The sequence below is a fragment of the Plectropomus leopardus genome, chromosome 20, assembly GCF_026936395.1.
Source record: "Plectropomus leopardus strain MGB_pleo_1.0 chromosome 20, ASM2693639v1, whole genome shotgun sequence".
Lineage (NCBI taxonomy): Eukaryota > Metazoa > Chordata > Actinopteri > Perciformes > Serranidae > Plectropomus > Plectropomus leopardus.
The window spans coordinates 4,578,774-4,601,250 of record NC_142195.1 but is presented as its reverse complement, the minus strand read 5'-3'; the positions used below and the strand labels follow the sequence as shown (position 1 = coordinate 4,601,250).

At 39.0% G+C, this 22,477-nt stretch overlaps 2 protein-coding genes across 3 annotated transcripts in view; both read right to left on the bottom strand.

The window, feature by feature from the left end:
• Positions 1-8,640, bottom strand: part of LOC148186152 (NADPH-dependent diflavin oxidoreductase 1-like) — a 110,034-nt gene extending 101,394 nt beyond the window's left edge. Inside the window, exons 1-2 of the mRNA XM_088071327.1 lie at positions 8,224-8,640; positions 59-177 (exon numbers count right to left, since the gene is read on the bottom strand). Of these exons, the coding sequence (XP_087927453.1) occupies positions 59-128 (70 nt within the window). The 5' untranslated portion in view covers positions 129-177; positions 8,224-8,640. The remainder of the gene's footprint in view (positions 1-58; positions 178-8,223) is intronic.
• Positions 8,641-8,753: 113 nt separating this feature from the next.
• On the bottom strand, positions 8,754-22,468 carry c20h2orf42 (chromosome 20 C2orf42 homolog). 2 transcript variants are annotated; one of them, XM_088070788.1, is made up of 9 exons: positions 20,096-22,468; positions 16,735-17,937; positions 15,493-15,612; positions 15,221-15,322; positions 14,276-14,380; positions 13,254-13,361; positions 10,330-10,430; positions 9,584-9,746; positions 8,754-9,511 (listed from the first exon to the last, which is right to left on the bottom strand). In XM_088070788.1, exons 2-9 carry the CDS (start codon positions 17,888-17,890, stop codon positions 9,279-9,281), a joined length of 2,088 nt encoding a protein of 695 aa, XP_087926914.1. In that variant the 5' UTR covers positions 17,891-17,937; positions 20,096-22,468; the 3' UTR covers positions 8,754-9,278. The 2 variants fall into 2 exon arrangements, with proteins under 2 accessions (XP_087926914.1, XP_042365484.2); XM_042509550.2 differs by lacking the exon at positions 15,221-15,322.
• Between the last annotated feature and the right edge of the window lie 9 nt (positions 22,469-22,477).

Sequence of the window (22,477 nt, the reverse complement as noted above, 5' to 3'; positions counted from 1 at the left end):
GTTTAAGGTCAGTAAATGTCATATAAGAGAGACAAAGTCAGAGAGGTAGAGATCTCACCGTGTTTTCCCTCAGCAATCCTCTCTTGTAGAGCCGACCTGAGTGCCAGTCCTGTTCCAGGTCCAACCATGATCACAGGGGTGTCCTCAAAGACAGGCACATACACGTCCCCTGTAACACTGTCAATACAGAACAAATAACACCTGTCACATAACCTTTATTATGTATTGCAACAGATAATGACCATTTTTTTGCACCAGGAGGTGCAGTGCAGCAAATAAGTGGGTGAGTGCAGTGAATAAATGAGTGTGTGCAGTAAATAACTAAATGTATGCAGTAAATAACCAAATGATTGCAGTAAATGAGTGAGCAACCGTGAGCAGTAAATAAGTGAGTAAGTAAGCATTTGCAGTGAGTGAGTGAATAGTAAATAAGTGAGTTAAGTAAATAAGTAAGTGCAAAACATTCCATGTCTCCTACTGCTGGTGGGCCATCACCAAAAGAGTATGCATAATATCATGTTAATTCCACTACAGAGGAGACTTGATGTTCACTAAAATTAGGTGGGAAAAAAAGTGTATATATTGATATCAGTATTGGTTATCGGCCAAATGAGCTGTTATGTATCAGTATATCAGATATCTGCAACATCCAACATCCAATATCATGCATCCCAAAAATCCAAAGCAAGAAAGCACACAATGGCAGGCAGTCAGAGGTTATAACTTTCAGTTGCTCAAACAGCAACTCAAATTCAGCCTGCCAGATCATCAAACTTTCTGTTGCTGCCTTTACACAGATTAGACCCAGCCTGCTGTGAAACCCAGCACTGGGGTTTGCACCGGCTGAATTCAAGTTACAGCCTCTACTTAGTAAGCCACAGGAGCTAACTCCTTTTAAATACTACCAAAAACAGGAGATCAATAAGTAACAATTAGTGCTGACAATGTCACATCTACCACAACAATGTATGGTCAACAATGCACACCCTTGATGTGCAGGGACAGCTAAATGCAGCAGTTTGTTTACTTGCAAAAGAATACATTTGTTAAGTATATCAAAAATAAAGATATTTTATAATTCTGTATGAAATACACATTTTAGTAAGTAAGTAAATAAGCCAAGTTTATTTAAAATAGTACCTTTCACAGAGCAAGGTCAGTGTTTCAGATGAACAACCACCTCTAGAAGTGTACGATTTCGCTTTTTTCCATGGTCCAGTGTTCAAAAAATAAACATGAATTGCAATTAAACATTTTATCGAATTATTTGCCACTTTTCTATAAAGTAGTTGATACTTCTGAAATAAAATAAAAGACTGGCGTGTGAATTGTTTTTGGAAATTCACAATAGACCCTCTCTAGAAGAGAATGATTTAACTTTTTTTTCCAGCCCAGTGTTCAAAAAGTAAACATGAATCGCAATTAATTGTTATATTAAAATGCAACACATAAAAATCACAATACATATTGAATCGGAACCCAAGTATCACGATAATATCGTAGCAGGAGATAAGCATATTGTCCAAGCCCTACTTTACTGATACAGTAAACACAGACACAATGCCAGGCAAAATCGACAAACTCCACAAAGTCATCCATCATTCAGGGTTGATTTAACCCTCCAAATATGTGGTTATCAATTGGGTTGCCGTGCGGTCAGTGGCAATCGTTTAAAGACAGTCTGGAATTAAGATATGGATTGTCAGGGGATTGACGTTGGATTAGGTTGGTTGAATCAAGGATTGACAGGCAGGGTTCAGAGGTCGTTGGGTAAGGGGTCTATCGGCTCACTGTGACCTCCTCTCCTGATCACTTTCTCCATCTGGTCTTGCTTCAGTCACGAGTTAATGACTTTCTGTTGACGCTGGCTGAGTGGAGTTTGTATCGAGGATGTAGAAATGTTGCGTGTTACGGTTTGTCGTCGCTCATCACGGATGTGTTGACAAGTCCTGTCAGTCTGCCTCTACCTCTTCCAGTTGGCAGGTAGACAACTTGTTGGCAGGTCTATTTCCCCCTTGTCTTACACTGAAGAGCACCACGTTAGATTGGTGTGTGTGCTGCTGAGTGCAGGTGCTCTGAGTATGCATATCTAATATGTGTGATTCTGCCAGCCTGCGCTCAGATAATGTGTTTTGCCTTGTTCATTTGGCTCCGAAAACGCTGACCTCTGTAACTGATGATCGGTGTTTCCTCAAAGTTTTTCCCCTTCTAATGTTTTATTTTCTGCTGAAAGACACAAAGCACTATATCGACTTATTGCATGCAGATTGTAGTAACCTTTCTGACCTTATTATTATTACATAGTTGACTCAGGACATGACGGAATATCTCTGAGGAAGCTGCAACAACAAACTACCAAGTGAAAGTAACAATGGATTAGTAGGGTTTAAGAGTACATCTACATTTACAGTACAACATCATTGAAAGTTGCCATAGATGTCCAAATGGTACTAAAATTACATTATTTAGATGTTTGAGTCAAAATCCATCACACAGGCACACTGCATTTTCTTTTTGAATTTTTTTTTAATCTTAATTACCTTGTTTCAGACTACATAAGAACTTAAAAATGTGTTTAAAAAAAAATATATATATATATATATATATATATATATATATATATATATATATATAAACATATATTAATCTGGAAAACATTTCAAAATGTTGAATTTTTTTTTAATGAGAATGCTTCACATTTGTAACGCAAATGTGTTTCAAAAAAGAAATTATGACTTATGCAAGAGAGGCTACAATCGATATGTTTGCACTTTATGCTCTTAAACTTATTATTCCTTGGCCATGCTAGCATGGTGGCTCTAGAGATGAGAATGCTGGTCAAGCCACCACTTTGGTCCAAACTAGAATTTATCAAATACTGTATAATGTATTGCCATGAAATTTGGCACAAGCATTTGTGATCCCTGGAGGATGAACCCTAATGAGTTTGGTGATCCCCTGACTTTTAATCTCGCGTCTAGCCATATGTTTATGACTGAATACCTGACATTTCCCATCAACTTCGGCTGTACTTTGTGTTTCACATTAATTTTGCAAATGTTAGCATGCTAACTCATCAAACTAAGATGGTAAACATGGTAGGCTTGGGCGGTATCACGGTGTTATGGAAAAATAGGGCATTTGGAATTCCCAATGGTGTGTTTTCCAATATCATTATTTATACAGGCACTCCTCTTTGTATTATAACTCAGTGTATATAGTGCACAGCATGCACCACCAGAGCTCAGTCTCTGCTGGTGAAATGGGCAGCTGAGCGGAAAGACAAAGCAACACCTAGTGGTGGAGGAAGAAGTTACAGGACTGTCAACAGCCATCGGCCAGCAGGCGGGGGGGGTAAACCGTGGGGAATAATGGCATATTTTTTACATCTAACTTAGTGAATCAAGGATTTATTTTGACCAAAACGGAGTTGGTGATTGTTGTAACAGTGGACTTACTAATAACTTACTAGTACTAGCAAGAGCAACCAAGATGGTCTGGGTGAGTATTATTTTGTTTCTGTCAGTTTTGAATGAAGTGTGTTCTATGATGAGTTAATGAGGCAAAAATTTGTCAGTCTTCTGTGACCGAGAGAAAGTCTTTTTTTTATATATACCTCATGTGAAATTTCAGGAAGGTATGAAGATGTCAAATACACCCAAGCCTAAAACATGGAATACATTATAGCTAGCAGCTGACCAATGTGTCAGTCGACTGATTTTATCAGCTGATATTGACCTATCACCGATATATCAGTATCTGTGTATTTGCTGTCTGATATGCACCTATATTAAAAGTGTTTTGGTATTGTTCAACAGAACATTTTACAGAAAAAGATGCTTAGGGTAGTTATAAATTACCAAATTACCAATGAATTTTACTTTTTACTGCTGATGTCATTTTTGATGATAAAGTTCATTCTAAAATTGGTTCTAAAACACCACAAATAAGAATTAATCAAAATAGTAAAGATAGGGCCACTAAAACCAAAACATTGAGCTTACAATGCTACAAGGTTAGCTGTTTGGTTACTGCTCATCGTGCAATGCATCCAAAATCTTTAGTAACTTAAGTTACCAATTGAGTGACTGACACAGTGTAATAACATTAATGTGCACAACAACACTAATGTGCATTATCCTAAAACCAGAAAGACATTAAAGGCTGATGAAAGCAATGGCCAATGTGTAGATGACCAGTTCCGATTAATGTGAGGTGAACCTAAAAGGAAGAAGTGTGTCATAGCTGACATAAAACATCTGTGATGAGTCCTTTCCAAATGATGTAACCTGCTCTCAACCCCAAAATATGCTATTACAAAAGACAGGAAAAAAGGTTCAGTTAGATCACAACCTGTGTGTCAGTAAGCGCAGTTTATATGATCTTGGAGAACATTTTGTGCGTAGATAATGTGGAGTGACAGAGGTAGAAAAGAGCTGTCGGCTCGGTGCGTGTCTCTTGCCAGTGTTGACAGACGTGCAGTTATGGTCGGCTGTATCTTGGCTGCTTCACTCACTCAATCATACAACAAGAGTGACAGACAGAGTTGACTTGGCCATGAACTCTGTCACATTCCTCTAACATGTGGTTGAGAAAATTGCTTAAACCTACATTTTGCCAAACACTATTCAATGATGCCTCTAGGGATGACATTGTCTGTCCATTACTTTGGTTTAGACTAACATTTCTCATTAAATATTAAAATGCATTGCCATGAAATTTTGTACAGACATGCATGATCCCCAGATGATGAACCCTGACATTTTTGATCCGTGACTTTTCCTCTAGTGCCACCGTTAGGTTTACATTCTTAAATAATTCGATTATTAACAATCATCAAGGCAAAATTCTTTGCAAACCTGACACGACAAGGTAATGTTAACGTCAACAATAGCATTTAGCCTAAATCAATATGAGTGCTACAGTGTTTCACCTATAATGTAACAGGCCTGCCGGTGCACTGGGCCAACAAGACCCCCCCCACCAGGCCTAAACATTAGCAAGGTTTGCGCAAGACGGCGAAGTACAGTGCATTTTTTTCCTCTTAGGAGGTAGAAACTAACTTGCCAATGCTCCTGATTTTTCTGGTGTCAGCCCTCAACCACGTGCGTAATCTCCACAGGGGTCGAGGGATCACGTTCGCACCAACAGAGGGAAATCTGAGGGAACATCCAGAAGCAGAGTTTATACTGAAAAAAAAAATGCACAAAAATAGTTAGGCTATTATTTTGTTTTTACGAAACGTGCCTGAATACAGACTGTGCACCAGGTGTGTGCACATTTGGATACTAGGGCACAGCTCGGACCGCACATTCCTGTCCGAACCAAAGTTACTGAGCCGAACTGATACACAAACACACACGCATATATATGTGTGTGTGTGTGTGTATATATATACACATACATATAGACAGAGCGTCACTAGTGTTAGCAGTTACATCATCAGCTACAGAAGTAGGCAACAAGCTTCTAAAGCCAAATACTTTGCAAAAACATGCCAACTCATCTCATTGTACCACTTTCTAGTACACTTTCTTAGTCTATTTAAAAAAACGATATAATATCCCACTTTCTGTTTTCTTAACACCATTTTCCCTCTCTGTTCCTCACAGCCCCCTCCCCTCTCAGGCCCTCTCTATCTGTGTCTGTAACACATCTTTCAGGCCACTGAGGAAGTCTCTCTGTCACAATGTGCTCGCTATTCCTTCCAGGAGAGGATTGATGCGTCTCTGTGACTGACAGACTACATAAACAGCTAAATGCGTGGCTCTGAGCTGTCTGGCAGCCGGGCCCCCTGCGCAGGCAGAGGCTGTACTCAACACTCATGTCCTGGGGGCCTGTGAGGGAGGAACGAGGCCGGGGGCTGGCAGTGTTCTTGTACGCCTACACCCCTGATGTAGATACACAGTGTGCAAGCTGCTATTCTGAGGAGTGCGTATAATTTGGCGTGATGTTCTCATGGTATTAACTTGTAATCTTAATTAATTCATGAACATTTGGACACATTTTGGAAGCATGTGTGATGTTTCCAGTGATATATCTCACAGCAAGTGTGTAATTCCTGCTTTGTGATGCCCAGAAGGGAGGAAGGCACATCCAGCCAAATTATGAAACGCAGTTAGACTGAATTTTGCATCTATATTTGCTGATTTTCTAACATAGAAGCGGGGTACAAGGCACTGGTTACACTGATTTTCCCAAAGTAAGGCAGTCTGAATAACCTCTTCATGTATTCCACCTCTTCTCTACTTGTGTTGGCTTGAAAAGCTTTAATCCGGTCCTCTGATGGGAAAAGAGCAGGCGCATGTCTCCATCTGCTGGCCAAAATTTAAACATCCACTACAACTACTTCCCACAAAAAGCACCACCAACATTCAGCGACAACAATAATACACATCTCTCCTTGTGGAAAAACTGAACTTGATATCTTCTAACTTTTGTTTGATAATAAATTTACCTCAGGTCAGTCAGGACAGCAGAAAAAACACATATGGCACCCACCTGCCCTCCATTCAAGACTCCTACATTTCCAGAGTGAGTAATCAGGAAGGAAACATCAGTGCAGACCCACCCTGAACACTACCTGTTCCAACTTCTCCTGTAGAGAAGATGTGGAGGCACATCACCAGCCAGACACAAGAACATGTTTCCCCACTGTTAATCACCGATGAATAGTTAACAGTCATATTAATCCTGAAACACTAAAACATTCAAACTTTTGTTTGCAAGTTGTTAATAAGTAATCTGTGCAGTAAATAAATAAAAAATTGGCTGAGTACATCAGCTCCAACACTGAACTTCGTATAAAAGAAATAGTGAATGCTCTCTACGGTCTCTCTCACCCCCTAAAGGCATATCATGGTTTGGTCCACCTTTGGACTAGACCACATTAAGACGAGAACACCCTACGTTCCTTTGTTTGTTTTTTTTAAATCCATGTTCATATGATAACATTGTGAAAACAATCCTTGTGTGCACGGATCCACAAAACAAGAGAAAACACTGTAGTATGCATGCCAGGCCAGTAGTTGGCAGTTTAGCATAAAAGAACACCACGCGCCTACACATAAAGGCCTTCTTCTCCTAATACATCCATGGTTCTTCAACAGAGCGGTGAGTGTAAACAAACAGGTAGATGAAGGCGAACGCACGAGAACCGACAGCGTTAATAACCTTCGTAGAGTCAGCAGCACAAACACAGCTCGACAGCCTGCCATTGTTGTTACTGTTGTCCTCCCACTCGTGCATGGCTGTTTGTCTGAAATGTAATGCGCATGCTAAAATGCGGCCATGACTTCACCATTACTACCAGATCCACACACAGAAGGATTGGCGTTTTCAAAAGTTTACACTCTAACTAAGTTTAACATGCTCATGAAAATCTGGAGCTCAAAATAAATCTCAACAAACACAAAGATATGCATTTTTAACTCCAATGTGAAGCAGGGGTGCTGTACGGAGAACGGAGAACAACAAAACACACAAACACACAACCAACAGGCTGCAAACATTCATGAACAACTGCCTCAGGAGAATGCTGAACATCTGGTGAAGAGACAAAATAAGCAATGTAGACTTGCGGACAAGAACAAACCAGAATCCCACTGGTTTACAAATTCTGAGGAGAAAGTGTTGGATTGGACACACCCTCAAAAAACCATTCACAAACTTCACCTGACAAGCCCTAAAATTGAACCCACAAGGACCAAGAAAAAAAGAATAGCTGGAGAATAGGGGTCCAGGCAGAAATGTCGAGGAGTGGGCTCAACTGGGGAGATCTAGAAAAAAAGCTTAAATCAAGTAAGTCAGCCCCCCCACCCCAACCTTACTGAGGTCTGGGCCAAGCCCCCCAATGTCCTGAAATCCTAGAAGCGCCCCTGCTGCTGCTGCAGGCCCCTGCTGCTGCTGCTGCAGGCCCCTGCTGCAGGCCCCTGCTGCAGGCCCCTGCTGCAGGCCCCTGCTGCAGGCCCCTGCTGCAGGCCCCTGCTGCTGCTGCTGCAGGCCCCTGCACACCAAGCACATAGTTAACGTGTCTTTTCATTGCTAACACTGACGTTAAGAAGCTAATGTTACAGTGGCGTTTTTGGTTGGAAGAAAAATTATGGATGACTACTTTAGACAGAAGCAAAAGCTGAAAATATAACAACGTCACATTTCACATAATGCAATATTTCACATTTCCCACACAGTTTAGGACAGGTGATGATGTGACTGGACTCATACCTGTCCTCCTGCTCAGTTCCTCCTCCTGTGTGCTGTCACGTCCAGTTTTAAAGCGTTGTCCTCCTACTTCCATGTTTGTAATCTTTCCAGAAAGATGATTCATATCCTTTTAAGTCTTTTCTCGACCAGGTACCATCAACTCCGAGTAAAAATGAAGCCAAACAGGCTCCTCTGACAAGCTAGGAAGTGGCATTTTGTGCCAGGGGAACCACTCTGCGTTTAATGAACTCCTTTTTCACTAAATTAATTAAACTATTTCATGCTATTTTACCAGCGCTTTGGTTTAGGACGATATCTCGCGGCTGCCGGGCACCGAGGCGTTTCATCTCAAGCTTTTCTTCAAAAGACAAACTTTTGATTTCATGCTCCTCCACGAGCTTCATGTGACCCCGGTCATGCTGCGTTCACGTGCTGCTCAGAGGGTCCTGGTTTCCCCAGTTAGGAGGTCCTTTCTCAGACTTTGGTGCGTTCATGAGCTCTACATCGTAATGTAGAAATACCACAAAAAAAAAAAAAAAAACGAAACACCGTCCATTTAATGTGTTTTATTTTCTGTATGTTTACATAGAAAAGGAATCTGAACAAAAATGCGTTTTTTTAAACACACATAGGCCTACAGCTTTTTACACCTTTAGGAAAAGTTAGGAAATAAAGTACAGTGAATGTGTCTTTTCACATAGTAACCAGCAAATTTGCCTGATTTTAAAGTTGAAATTGACAAGTTTCGAAAAGTTGTGTTTCAACTTTAAAAAGTAAAAATGTGAAGGTTCTATGTCTAAAAAAATGCATATTTTCTTCAAAAATATACTTATTTTCTGTTGCTTTTTGTGAGTTTGTTATAAATATTTTAAGGAAAACACATTATGATAAATGCTCCACTACAGACTAGATTGTCTAAAACTACTGTGGATCAGTATTACACTGTGTAACTTACATGTCAATCCATAATCAATACCTTGCATAATATAAAATAAATATATGGGTGGGTGACATATTGTATGAGTCATATTGAGGCAGTTAAAATTGATTATTGCCGGTGTATGATGAGAGGGCTATCAGACAACCACCTGAAGGATGTCAACAGTCTTTGTGTGTTTGGATGGGGTTGAGTCTGACTTGTTACGACCTCCTTTCTCCGCCACACTCGTTTTTTCACAGTTCTCCGGCTGGCCGCTCTGCTGGTGGCCAAATTCAAAGTTGATCCTGAGCTCTCCCATCTGACAGCGAGGGAGGACGTCCGGGATCCACTCGATCACAAACGGACTGGCCTCCTTCTGATCTGCTGGTCCTGCAAAGACATGACACAGTAAACACACAGATGACCTCTAGGTGCTACCACAGCTGATAACAAGACACTCACCGACTTTGAGGAAAGTGCGGAGCTCCATCGGTCTTATAGCCTGTGGCCGATCTGTACGATATCCCTCTGGTAGTTCTGGTTCAGGTGGAGGCTCAGGGCAGCGAAAACGTGAATAAGAGCCATCAGCGTTCTTTACGAAACTCTGAGAGAGCTCCAGAGGCAGCTGAGACAGAAAAGAAGAGTGTTCGTTTGAATTTATTGGCAATTTTATGACTCCATATCTTTTCTGCTTTTTTGGGGGGCAGCTGGAATGTTAGAGAGCAAGGTTTAGATTTGATTTTCTGATTTATTTATTTCAAACATATGGAAGAAAATAGAGAAAAGATTATACAAACAGACAGACAAAAAACAGAGTAACATTTACAGACAATTAAAAACATAAAGCAAAAGAAATGGTTAAACACATGATGCCTTGGTTTAAAATAACCAGCTTCGTGATTCATTTAAACCTCTAATTAACTAAGCATATACGCAGACACCCACATACCCAAAATCAAATAACAACAATTTTACATTATTATTTACAGAAGAAGATGAGGATAAACTAGGAAAAAATAAATATTAAGTAACCAAATGTACCTCGTGAAAATGATGTTTTCATACATTTTTATAAACTGTGTTTTTTTTAGCTCCGAATTGAAACTGTTCCATAGTTTTAACTCAACAGATGTTTTACTGCGAAAATCAGCCTGAAAGCGTAAAAGCGAGGCGGACAGGGAAAAAAAGCAGGAAGAAGTGTTTTTTACCTCTGAGGTGTCAAAGATGCGTTTGACCTGCATGAGATTGGTGATGTGCCAGGTGTACTTGGAGAAAGAGCCAAGAGGAAGTCCATCATTCCTCACAAACGCTGACGTCCACACAAACACACGGAGAGAGAGAGAGAGAGAGAAAGAGAAAGAACTACACGTTTGTGGTTTGTTTAGCCTGTGATGGAGCAATTATTCAGATGCTTCAGACAAAAAAGAATACTATAATAAAAGTAATCAATTACAAATAAAAGTCCCTGATTCACAAACTCTACTTAATAGAGTGCATCATTCAGAACAATAAGAAAAGACAGTCTGGCTATAATTCCTTGTTCAGGTTTTGAATGGAAGCCTAATAGAGGTTTTCTCTCCAACACAAACAGACTGCGTGATTTAAACCAGTAAAAAAAAAAACTGAGTAAAGCAGTTTCACGTTTTGTGTTTCCATACCTCCAAAGGGTCACAATATAAATCTGACATAATTAATGATGGCTGGAAAGAAGAAAAATAAAGTTCTTCTGCTTAATTTTGTATTATTTATTTTCTTTACAGCTTATCTTTGCTCTTTTGTGAAATATTTGATAATCTACCTCTTGAGGTCTAAAACATTTAATTTTCCTGAAACCATCTGAGGAATTTAAATGGGAGGAAATGTCTCTTTTGTAGTGGTGTAATACAATAACTTTGTTTTTACTTTTTCTCCACTATATTGCTATTTATTAGAGTAAAAGTTATTGTCCTCCAGTTTTACTCCAGTATGTTTGTATTTCTATGTCACAAGCTTTTTTGCTACTTCCTTAAAATCAGTTCTGTTTCTAGTTTGAATGTTCATCACAGGTTAATCACATAAGGGCGAGTGCAAACAAGTGCTCCCAAAGCTGCAGGTAATTTTGATTTCCAGAGAAGTTCAGGCTGCATGTCAGATCAGATGCTACGTGCTAGCGACTACATTCCACTTGACAATGAGATCAACGTCATGATGGGAGCAGAGAGCAGAGTCCCACAGCAGAGAGGAAAAGTAACGTTTCAGAGAGCGAAGATTTGAGGCAGGTAACTGCACGCTGACTGCTCCACTGCAGCTACCAGCTCCTGGAGAGTCAAAGGTTTTATTTCTATGCCTTTTTTAACTTGCTGTATATGTTAAGAAGAAATCAAATTCATAATTCTGATCGTTTGTTTCTTTTATTACCAGTATTCACTACTTTTACTTTCAGTATTTAAGTAGGTTGACATTTGATATAACCCTTGGCGCCCGCTTTATTATACACACTGGTATAGCTCTGCACACAAAATGCGCTTTTTTTAAAAATCAGGCTTTAAGAATATTATACTACTAATAATAATATTATGTTGTACTTTAACTGATTAATTTTTAACCAGCATCAGTCCTAATCATAAATATCAAATACTCATTCATTTTCAGAATTGTAACCCTTTAAATGCCATTTTTTTCATGGCGCCACTATATTTTAAGATGAAAAAATAAAACCAACAAAAAAATGTATTATTTTCAATATACTACATGATGATTAGATTATTATCTTTTGATTAATACAGCCTAGGATATGTCAGTGATTAGTGGCAACACTGATCTTTATACATTTTTATATATTTTTTGAGCAGTGTCAAATACCCTCACTCGTACAGCTCTGCACACAAAATGCACTTTTCAAAATCAGGCTACAAAAAATATTATACATTTTTAGGATTTTCTACTTTTATTTTTAACCAACATCAGTCCTAATCATCAATAAAAATTGATTTTCATTAATTGTCTGAATTTTAACCCTTTAAATACCAGGTTTTTGTCACGATGCCACTATGTTTATAGATAAAAGATTTTGAAAAAGCACAAAAAATGAATTATTTTCAATATACTGCATGCAAAGAAGATTTTTTTTAAATGATAACAGCCTGGGATATGTCAATAATGAGCAGAAACATTGACTGTAACAGTGCACCTATTGGAAATAGCGTGTATTTTCTCCATATTCCAAAAATGATGTCATCAGGTGGAAAACAGTAAAAATGTCAAATTCCAAGTCAAAAGACCAGAATGACAGCAGGAAATAATACAATGCGTGTTTTTATGCTTTGATGGCTGTGGGATCAGAAATGTCAGTTTGAATGAGTTTCAGTGGAGCATTTTTTGCACTTAACAGTATGAATGTAACTATTTAGTTTCCACAGTGTATTTTAGACTTATTGTTAAAGCTGAGCTGGAAATTACAAGATTGAACAAAAATATACAGACTTGCTAAAATTTATGCTGTATGCATGAGCACAGCCAAATTATCACAAAATGAAAAACAAAAAGCACATAAAATGCACCAAACAGCCCTAAGGGTTAATAAAATTACTTTTCATAATTAAGTACAGTAAATATCAGATACTCTTGACTTTTACTCAAGTAATATTGTAGTACACAACTTTAACTTCTACCAAAGTCATTCTCTAGTAAGATATCTGTACTTTTACTTCAGTGTCACTTTGAGGTACTTCATCCACCTCTGCTGTCATAATTCATAGACATCTTAAACGCCACAAGGGACCCCATCTAGACACTGCTCATTTGTAAGAGGAATTGCTGGTTTAATCTTGAACAATGTCTTGTTTTTCATAAGATTATCTTTTTTTATGTAAAAATTGAATCTGCAAAGTAACCACAGTTGTGGTAGAAATGTAGTGGAGTAAAAAGTCAAGTGTTACAAGTGTTAAGTAGCATAAAATGTAAATACTCACACAAAGCACAAGTATCACAAAATTGTAATTGAGTACATATTCTTTCCACATGTTCGGCTGACATGTATGGGTGTGTTGCAGTACAAACACTTGGAGCTCCAGATTTCCAGGTACATAATGGTGATAAGATCACCTGATTAAATTACATCATTAAAATCATTGAGTAAATCATGTTGTTTCACCTGTCGTGAAGTTGGGCAGCCTCCTCTTCTTGGAGCCCAGAGACAGACGGTGCTGTAGAGCATTGAAGAACTCCTGGGGGATGTGGTACACCAGAGGCTGTGGTTTCCCTGATGGATAAACACCAAGAGCAACAACTTATTTAATACATAAAACAAGCGACAAAAGCAGGGGCGTAAATACAGACAGTGCACGCAGTGCAGTTACACTGGGGCCCATAAGGTGGTGGGGGGCAACAATGTTTTGACTGGAAAGGGGATGTTTTTGAGTGATTCAGTTTGCCATCTCAAAAATGCCCGTGTTCAAAGATGAACTTAAGTTAAATTTAAAAAGTTGCCATTTGTCATTAAAAAGCCACCTCTGCCACGGTTTTGTGTCTTTCTTTCTTTTTTTTGTAAAATAGTCTGTTGCAGTCAATAATAAAATTATATCATTATTCTTACATTGGTATTCTTGTCATACATAAAAATGCAATAATAATTTTTGGGCAACAATTATGCCATCACAAAGAATCCCATATACTTTTCCTGTATCTTTTGGTTGGTTACAACTTTGCCTTTATTTTTATTGGTTAGACAGAGTTTTAATGTGGGAGCACAGCAACATTTAGCCTTTTTAGCTTACCTCCATTTAGTAGTGACTGCCATCTAGCCCAGGAATAATTTGGCACCTTATTCCTCATAAAACTACGACGTGTTATTTTTACACTCTTGTTTCTGTATGAATCAAATGAGATGTAACATTTAGCTTCAGCTTCAGGGGTGTAGATGGATTTTGTCTCTACTGGACAGAGCCAGACTAGTTGTGCCCCCCTGTTCCCAGTTGTTATGCTAAGCTAAGCTAAGCTAAGCAGCTACTGGCTGTAGCTTCATATTTAAGATTCAGATCAGAAAGTGGTGTTGATCCTCTTGTCTAATTCTCTGCAAGAAGCTATATCAGCAAAATATTAAACCAGAAGTGCAAACCATATAAACAATGAAATGATTTATGAGCATGCAGTGTGCTGAACAAGCTTCAGCCTTACCATCAAACTGGTAGTGCATGGTCTGGTGGATCCTCTCTGTAACGCTGGCCAGCCACTGCTGGAAGCCCATCATCACGGTGCGCTCATCCACAGCCTGCGTGCTCCCTGAGACATGAACACTCCCATTAAAAGATCAAGTGCAACAAACACTCATTTACACTCATGTGCTTTGTTTCTCAGTGCACCACCAACCAAGCAGAAAGTCCTAAAATATGTGTAGAGCTTTTGCCTGTCAGGTTTGACCCTTTGAAACCAGGACCGACATCAGTTTCTTGTGTTACGTTCGGACGCCTTTCACAAGCATTTAAACCACTGAAATTTGAGAAAATTGGTTTGATTTCTTTCGGAAACATGGCAAAAAAGGCAACTGTCAGAGATGTCTCACAAATTGCAAGAATTAAGGAAAAGCTGACAAGTAAATGAAACGAAAAGTAGTAACAAAAATATAGAATAATACATCTTAAAAAATATTTTTAAAATAATTATTAGAAAAATATGTATATGTACGTTTTTTTGGTTTTTTGGGGTTTTTTTTTTACATTTTCTTATCTTTTCTAATTTTCAATTAATTTTCTAACATTTTACTAATTCCTTGCAAATTTTGGGTTTCTTGTGAAGTTGCTCACTGCTTTTCTCCCATGTTTGTGAAAGTGACTGAGCCACGTTGCTCAGGTTTCAAGGTGTTTATAAAAGGTGTTAATAAAAAAAAAAAAGCCTGAAAATGTTTCCAAACTGAATGTTAAAATGCGATCTGTGTCCGCTACAGTGCGACCCTGTTCTTTTCAACAGTGGATGAGGATTAGTGCTGCAGGATTAGACAGAGGGATGATAAAGATAGAGACAGATGTCTAAGACGATGTAAGGCTCTTTAACAGACAGATTTAGGCAGCAGGAAGATGAAAAGGCAAGGAGGGGAGGGCAGACAGGCAGACAGGCAGACAGCACCTGGAGCCTTCAGCCCACCAGCTCCGGGGGCTTTCCTCTGACCAGCTCTCCTCAGGTCAGGGGCTGACACGCCCTCCTTCCCCGCCCCAGAAACAGAGGCCACTGAGGGGGCGACACACAGGCAGGAAATTACAGAACGACAGAGTGAGTCAGAGAGAAACAGAAAGAGAAAGGAGGACAGAGGAGGATTCAGACAAACATGCTCCAGAGAATCATCCTGCATTCATGACAAGTAATAATATAGATTTTTTGAGGTATTTAGATGGAAGCACCTGAGAGAGATTCATCCAGGCGAAGTTTCTTTGTTTTATGAGGAGAGTTGACGGGTTCGGCCTGCTGCAGAGGCCTCTCACCGGGACTGATTACTCTGCTGGAGACGTTCTGCTGCACACCTGAAAAGAAAACATGGAAAAGAAACTGTAAGCAACAGGTTATATCAAATCAAAGGATGCATTAACCCTCAGGGCCCGCACACTCGTATTGCTCTGCGCACAAAACATGCTTTTCAAAATCAAGTTTTCAAAAATATTACACATTAATGTGATTGCCTACTTTCACTGAGTTAATTCCTAATCAGAAATATCAAATATTCATTAATTTTCAGAATTTAAATTCCAGGTTTTTGTCATGATGCCACTATGTTTTTAGATGAAATTTAAATAAATAAATATTTTTCAATTTACTACATGCAAAGTAGATTCACAGTCTAGGATATGTCAGCATTGATTGTGATAGTGCACCTAGTGGAAATAGCATGTATTTTCTCCATATGCCAAATATGGTAAAAATAACATGAGGTGGATAATAGTAAAAATGACTAATTTTAAGGCAAAATCCCAGAATGACACCCAGAAATAATACAATGCATGTTTTTATGCTTTGATGGTTGTGGGATCAAAAATGTCTGAATGTAACAATTTAGTTTCCAGTGTATTTTAGACGTATTGTAGAAGCTGAGCTGGAAATTCCAATATTAAAAAAACAAAACAAAATCTTGGCAAAATATATAACATATGCATAAATTAACAAAAAAAAAAATTTAAAAGGAAAAGGTTTTAAAATGCATCAAACAGATTGGATGTCATTCTAGGAAAATACATGCTATTTCCTCCAGGTGCACTGTCACAACCAGTGTTGCTGCAAATCACTGACATATCCCAGGCTGATATAATAAAAAATCCACTTTGCATATAGTATATTTAAAATAATAATGGTGTATATTTCATCCAAAAACATAGTGGCACCATGGCAAAAACCTGGCATTTAAAGTGTTAAAATTCGGAAAAATTATAAAGTATTGTATAGTTATGATTAGGACAGATGTTGGTGTAAAATAAACTCAAACTAAAATAAACTCAATGAAAGTAGATAATCATATCAATGTATAATACTTTTTATAGCCTGATTCTGAAAAGCACATTTTGTGTGCAGAGCAATACGAGTGTGTGCAATATTGACGCAGGCCCTAAGGGTTCAAATCTGTTGAAACTGACAGTAGAAAAGAGTTATTGTACCACTTGGGGTGTAGCTGATGAAAGCAGCAAACTCTGACGCCAGCTTCTCGTCGCTCGCAAAGGCGCACACGCAGGCGTAGAAGTGAAGGCACGGCTGTGACGCGAGCGAGCTGGGAGGTGGAGGGTGAGAGTTGCTGGATCCACCTGCTCCATCAGCACCAGCTTTACTCCTCCTGCTGCTGCTGCTGCTGCTGCTGCTGCTGCTGCTGCTGCTGCTGCTCACCTGACAGGCACAGTGGAAGACACCATCTTTCTGCTGCTCTCTGCCTCTTCTCTCGCTCTTTGACACCTCAGACAGTCCAGCTGCACCCACAGTGAGATGCAGCAGCCCTAAAGGATGCTGGGAATCCGTGTGGCACTTCACCACAAGGGTGTCTTTTGCAACGCGCTGCACCAGGGGCCCCGGAGACTCGGTGGCCAGCCTCCACAGCTCCTCCCTGGCTTGCATGGAGGCTTGTAAACCCTCCAGGACGGAGCTCTTTAAGGTCAGCGGCGTGGCGTGGCTCCGACACTCTATCGCTTGCTTGATGTGGATGCAGAGGCTGTCTGACGACTGTTTGGCTGCCGATGATTCTGTCTCACCCTGATTTGACCTTTGACCCTGCCTGCAGGAAGGCAAAAAGCAGCGTCCCAGGTTGATACGTGTCAGCAGGGTGGCTCCGTCTCCTGTCGCTATCGCCGTATCAGTGGGGACGAGTTCAACAAAGCCCAGCTGCGTCGCTGTGGCTCCTCTTCCTCTATGACACACTGAAAACACCTGCACTCCTCCACCTGAGCCTCCACCCAGGACCCCTCCTCCTCCGCCCTCGCGCTCTTTCCCCACCCTCTCCTCGCTGTCTATAATCACTTTCACCACCTCCACCGCACATTTCTTGCTGCTCCTGCCCGTCGACGAAGAAGCATTTCGGAGGGAAATCCCGCACGCTTTGTTCTTGCAGCTGAGCCCACGGGTGCCGTTGTAGACGCCACACTGCGGACACTTACGAATGCCTCGCAAGGTGGCCCTCCCCAGGTTGGAGAGGAAGGCGGGAGTTGTAGATGCGTTCTTTCTGCTGTCTCTCTGCTTGGCTGCCAGGATGGTCTGAGCGGTGGACGTCTGTGGAGCGGAGGATGAGACAGCGCTCGATGAGGAGGACACTGTTACCTCACTTTCCATTTTGTGATTCTGAATCACAGTTTAGTCTGAGGTGAAGTGTTTCAAGCCTGGATGAAGAGTGAAAAAGAAACACATGTCACATATCTGTCCTCATAAATTACCACATCATAGATTAGAGGAAAAAGTGAGATCCGTACCCACTGAAAAATGTATCTGTGGGCACAAAAGCTCAATTGAGTCTAGTCAGATATCTCAAGAGGACATTTCTTTATTTTTGAATGGTCTTTTAGGCTGTAAGGAGTCCCCTTTACAAATAGACTCTATTTTGTATGAAGCCAGGGTTTGTTTAGTACATAGAGAACAAAACGCTGTACAAAGGTTCAGCCAGACTGACAGCTGAAAGCACAGACAGAGACAAAGATCCCTCTGAGCAACAGCTCAATAAGAAATAACTTGTTCCAAGAATGAGTCTTAAAACCAAGAAAACTACAGGCGGGTTTCCAATAACAATTTGCGCAAAACTTTAGCCATATTTTCAATAATGACTGTGTTTCCACTGAGTGATGTTCTGCAATTTCTCCTCTGGTGACAACATTCCAAGAAGCATGATGATGGATGTTCAAAACATCAGCAGCTTTATTTCTGCTGCAGCCACCACACTAGCCGTCATTATGTAGGCGACAAAGGCATGTTATGTGAGCAATAATGGAAAGGCAAGCCCCTTATATGTGGAAGGGGCCACATATAAGAGATTTCTGGGAGGTGATAGTCCACGATTTCCTAAACTTTCTCAACTTCTGAAGAGTTATGCGATGTAATAACACCTCTGACACGCCTGCAGCATCATGCCTGAGGGAGCCAGTTACTGACAAGCATCATGTGATGTAGCAAAGATAAAAAAAAAAGTGTTTCCATTGCAGTTATGTGAAATATTGCCTAAAATACCACGTCATGTAAGTGTAAAAACATTTTTGCAATAAATGGGAGTTTTTTTTCAAAATTGACGTGTTTCCATTAGGCATATCATATATTCATAACTTCAATTTGCTCAGTTTGAAGGTTAAGCGAAACCTGCTCTATAAAAGATAAAAAGATCTTTATGGTTTCCTTGCCTAAAACCCAGAAATCAGTTAGCATTTTAGCACTTTCAGTTCCCTAATTTCAAAATAAAAGTTTTTTTATTATAAGCAGGGATTTACTGCTGACACTGGATTTTTGCAGTTATCCGCTATGCTGACATTTTCCAACTCATTTGGGCCGATCACCGATGCCAATATATGCACTTATTTTTTTTACCACTCAACTCAAAACTAAAAACTGTGGTGTAAAAGAAACAAGTCTGGGCACTCAGGATGGTAAGAAAAGTATTAAAGGCCTTTAATTCATGGAGCTAGAAACATTAGAAATACACCAACGTGTATCGGCTTGCACCATCTTCAGGGTGTAGTGACACTAGTGACTGGTGTATTCTTGCCTTATGAATAAAAGACCTTTTATGTTTTTCTAACCATCCAGAGTGCCTCGGCCTGGTTCTTTTACACCATAGTTTTTTGCTTTTGATTTTTTCAGTTTTTAGTTCCTCCACATTTTTGTATTTTTATTTTTTAAATATTCCCCTTCACAGGCACAGGTAGTTTGAGGAACACCTGACGGTTTTTTCTCCAGGTTTTTCTTCACCCATGTCACACACCTGTGTGAGTTTGAAGCATTTAAATCTTCATTTGGGGAGCCTAACAACTACAAATGTGAATAATTGCCTACATTTGGTGTCTAAATTTTACTGTTTTTGTCTGTTATAAAAGCCTTTATTGAAGGAAAGAAGAAACAACAAAAAAATGATTTAAAATGTTCTACCTGCGGTGAAATAGAAAAAAAATAGCATAAATATAAATCCTGACATGTAGACCTTCACAGATTATATATAGTAAAAAACTAGGTGAAACCTGTGCAGCAGAATATATATGTGCAAAAAAGTCAGTATGGCAGTGGTATAAAGTGACATCCATGTATCATAGTGTGTGTGTAAAAAGACTATGTAGAAACCTTGTTGTTTTTAATACAATTTTAAAATGGCAATATTAAACTTTAAAATCAAACTGCTTTTTAAGTTTTGCTAACAACTTGACTACCCAATAACTTAAAATGCTTTACGCTTGAAATGTATGATATATTTGTTAAAATGCTGCTAGCCTCGCTGTGAACACACCACCCAGCTGTCTCACGGTCCCGGTGTGTGTGTGTTTTTGCAGTAGACGTTTGAACTACCTGTGTTTGGCTTCTGTTTGGTCAAAATCAGCTCTGCTCTGGCCTCCAAAACCGTCTCGACCGTCGCCATTCCTCCTTACATCCCGACAACCGCATTGCGCCTGTAACGACACTCACCATTGGTCGGAGACCGTCACGTGGGGGGGAAGGAGGGGCGGCCCGTCTAGGAGCGCTGAATCATGGGAGATGAAGTTCATGTAGAGGAGCGGGCGAATGTTTGAGTTCAGAGAAGTTTTCAAACCTTTCCATGTCAATTTTAATCTTCATAAACACACTACGAATATTATATGCGTACCTTCTCACTGTATTTAAAGAGTTTTTAGTGTTTTATGTCTACAGTAAAATGTGAGCGTGCTAGCACATTAAACTGAGAAGCTGTCTCTAAAAATACATTGAGGCTGTACATGTGGGTATTGCTTTGAGATAAACAGAGCTGTTAACATGTCTTAAAACTCCTATTTTCCCTCTAAGATATGATTCTTTCAGATGATACATGCTATTGAATAATAGATTAATTTTTAAAAATGTATGAAAACCAAGAAAAAAACTGACCTTTCTTAAATGTCTTCAGGAGTCAGTTTTGTCTGAGCCAACAATCCAACACTCCAAAAAGTTTACGGCATTATAAAATTGATAAATGAGGTTAGAACCCCCCAAAAAAAATTAATCTATTATCAAAAAAGTTGGCAATTGATTATCTGTACCACAACTTGTGGATTTTTCAGCTGTTTAAGTAGGTTTTTGAAAGTCAAATAAATCAGTGCAGTTTCTTTAAAAACCTCAAGGATAATGGCATTGAACAACTTGTGCGATTTTTTTGTCACAAATTGCAAGAAATAAGCACATAAACTAAATTATTTGTAACAAAAAGCTAGTGAAAACAATTAAAGAAAAACATATAATTACCATAATTAAACATTTAAAATTATGTTACAGAATTATAATTTTAAAATCCCTATTCTAGGTCATCACCTTGCTTATTTTTTCTACTTTCTTTTTCTTTGTTTTGTCTAATTTCCAGGTCATTTTGTTGTACTTTTTTTTTTAAGTATTTTTTTTGTACTAATTTTGGGTTTTTTTTCTTCTTTTGTTTCTCATTTCTCATTCTGTGCATGTTTTTAAAAAAATACAAAGCCAATTTTCTTAGCTTTCAAAGGGTCAAATACTTGGGAAAGGTGTCTAAAAGCAGCACAAGAAAAGTGATGTCGCTCCAGCTTTCACAGGGTTAACGATCAACTGTAAATACTTCAATTACTATTACCTGCTTGTGTCATGGTGAACTTGGAGCCATAGGGGGCCCTTGGGTTGTTACCTCTTTTGTCTCGTTTGTACGTCGGCCATAATCATAATAACATAATCATTATTATTTCTTGTTATTTTAGTGGCGTTTTTTTTCTATTAATTGATTTGGTTATAAAATGTCAGAAAATGTTCTCGGCATAGCCCCGCACAAAGTGACGCCCATTTTCTGACCAACAGTCTAAAACCTGAACATATTCAGTAATAAAACAGAAAAAAGCAGCTCGTCCTCACATTAGATCATGTTTGCTCTACAGCCAATATACGTGAACGAAAATAACCGTCCCCTATAACGTTTGTCTCCAATTTTACACATAATAAGTACCAGATTACATATTTCTGTTTAGGAATGTAACTAGAAAATGATTACAAAATTGCAGATCCATAATATGAAGTGTTACAGTTGTATTTCTTCCCAACATCAAAGTCTAAAAGCTGTTACAAAGACCACTCCACACATTCAGGTGGAGTACTGAATCCTCAACGTTTTATATTTTAATTTTCAAATTTTTATGAGCACAATCAGTATCCAAAGTGTCGAACAAAAAAATAAATATATAAAAATAACGGCAAATATTAGTATATTCAACTACATTAGCGCTTTTAAAAAATTGCAGATTTATCTAATTGTTTATTGGCATTAAACTAAATGGCACATTTTTTATTGAAAATAAAAAGTTTGTCATTTTTTCAGGCAAAAAAAAAAAAAAAGTAACAGCTTTTTGGTTCAGCTTCTCAAATGTGAAGATTTGCTGCTTTCCTTTGTCATATATATAACATGAAACTGAGTATCTTTAAGTTTTAGACTTGGGCCAGCTGAAAACAAACATTCATATACTACATTGATTACCTGACTAATAAAGTTGGCACATTATTCAATGATAAAAAAAATACTGAGCCTTAGTCCTATAAATCAATTCTGTAAATGGGACACGAGGTGACTTTTTAATCAGACAGTTCACGGCAAAATAAGACTGATGAGCAGCACCACAGCAAAGAGGGAAAATCTGCTCTTTTGATTTTGGAGTGAACTGTCCCTTTAAGACTTTGGGAAATAACCAGAAGATTAAGTCCTGGCATTTT

Coding starts and splice junctions, on each gene's coding strand:
- c20h2orf42 (XM_088070788.1), bottom strand. CDS start 17,890: ATGGAAAGTGAGGTAACAGTGTCCTCCTCATCGAGCGCTGTCTCATCC. Junction 9,747..10,329: donor GCATCTTTGACACCTCAGAG/GTAAAAAACACT, acceptor TTTCTGTCTCAG/CTGCCTCTGGAGCTCTCTCA. Junction 9,512..9,583: donor CCGCACTTTCCTCAAAGTCG/GTGAGTGTCTTG, acceptor ATGTCTTTGCAG/GACCAGCAGATCAGAAGGAG.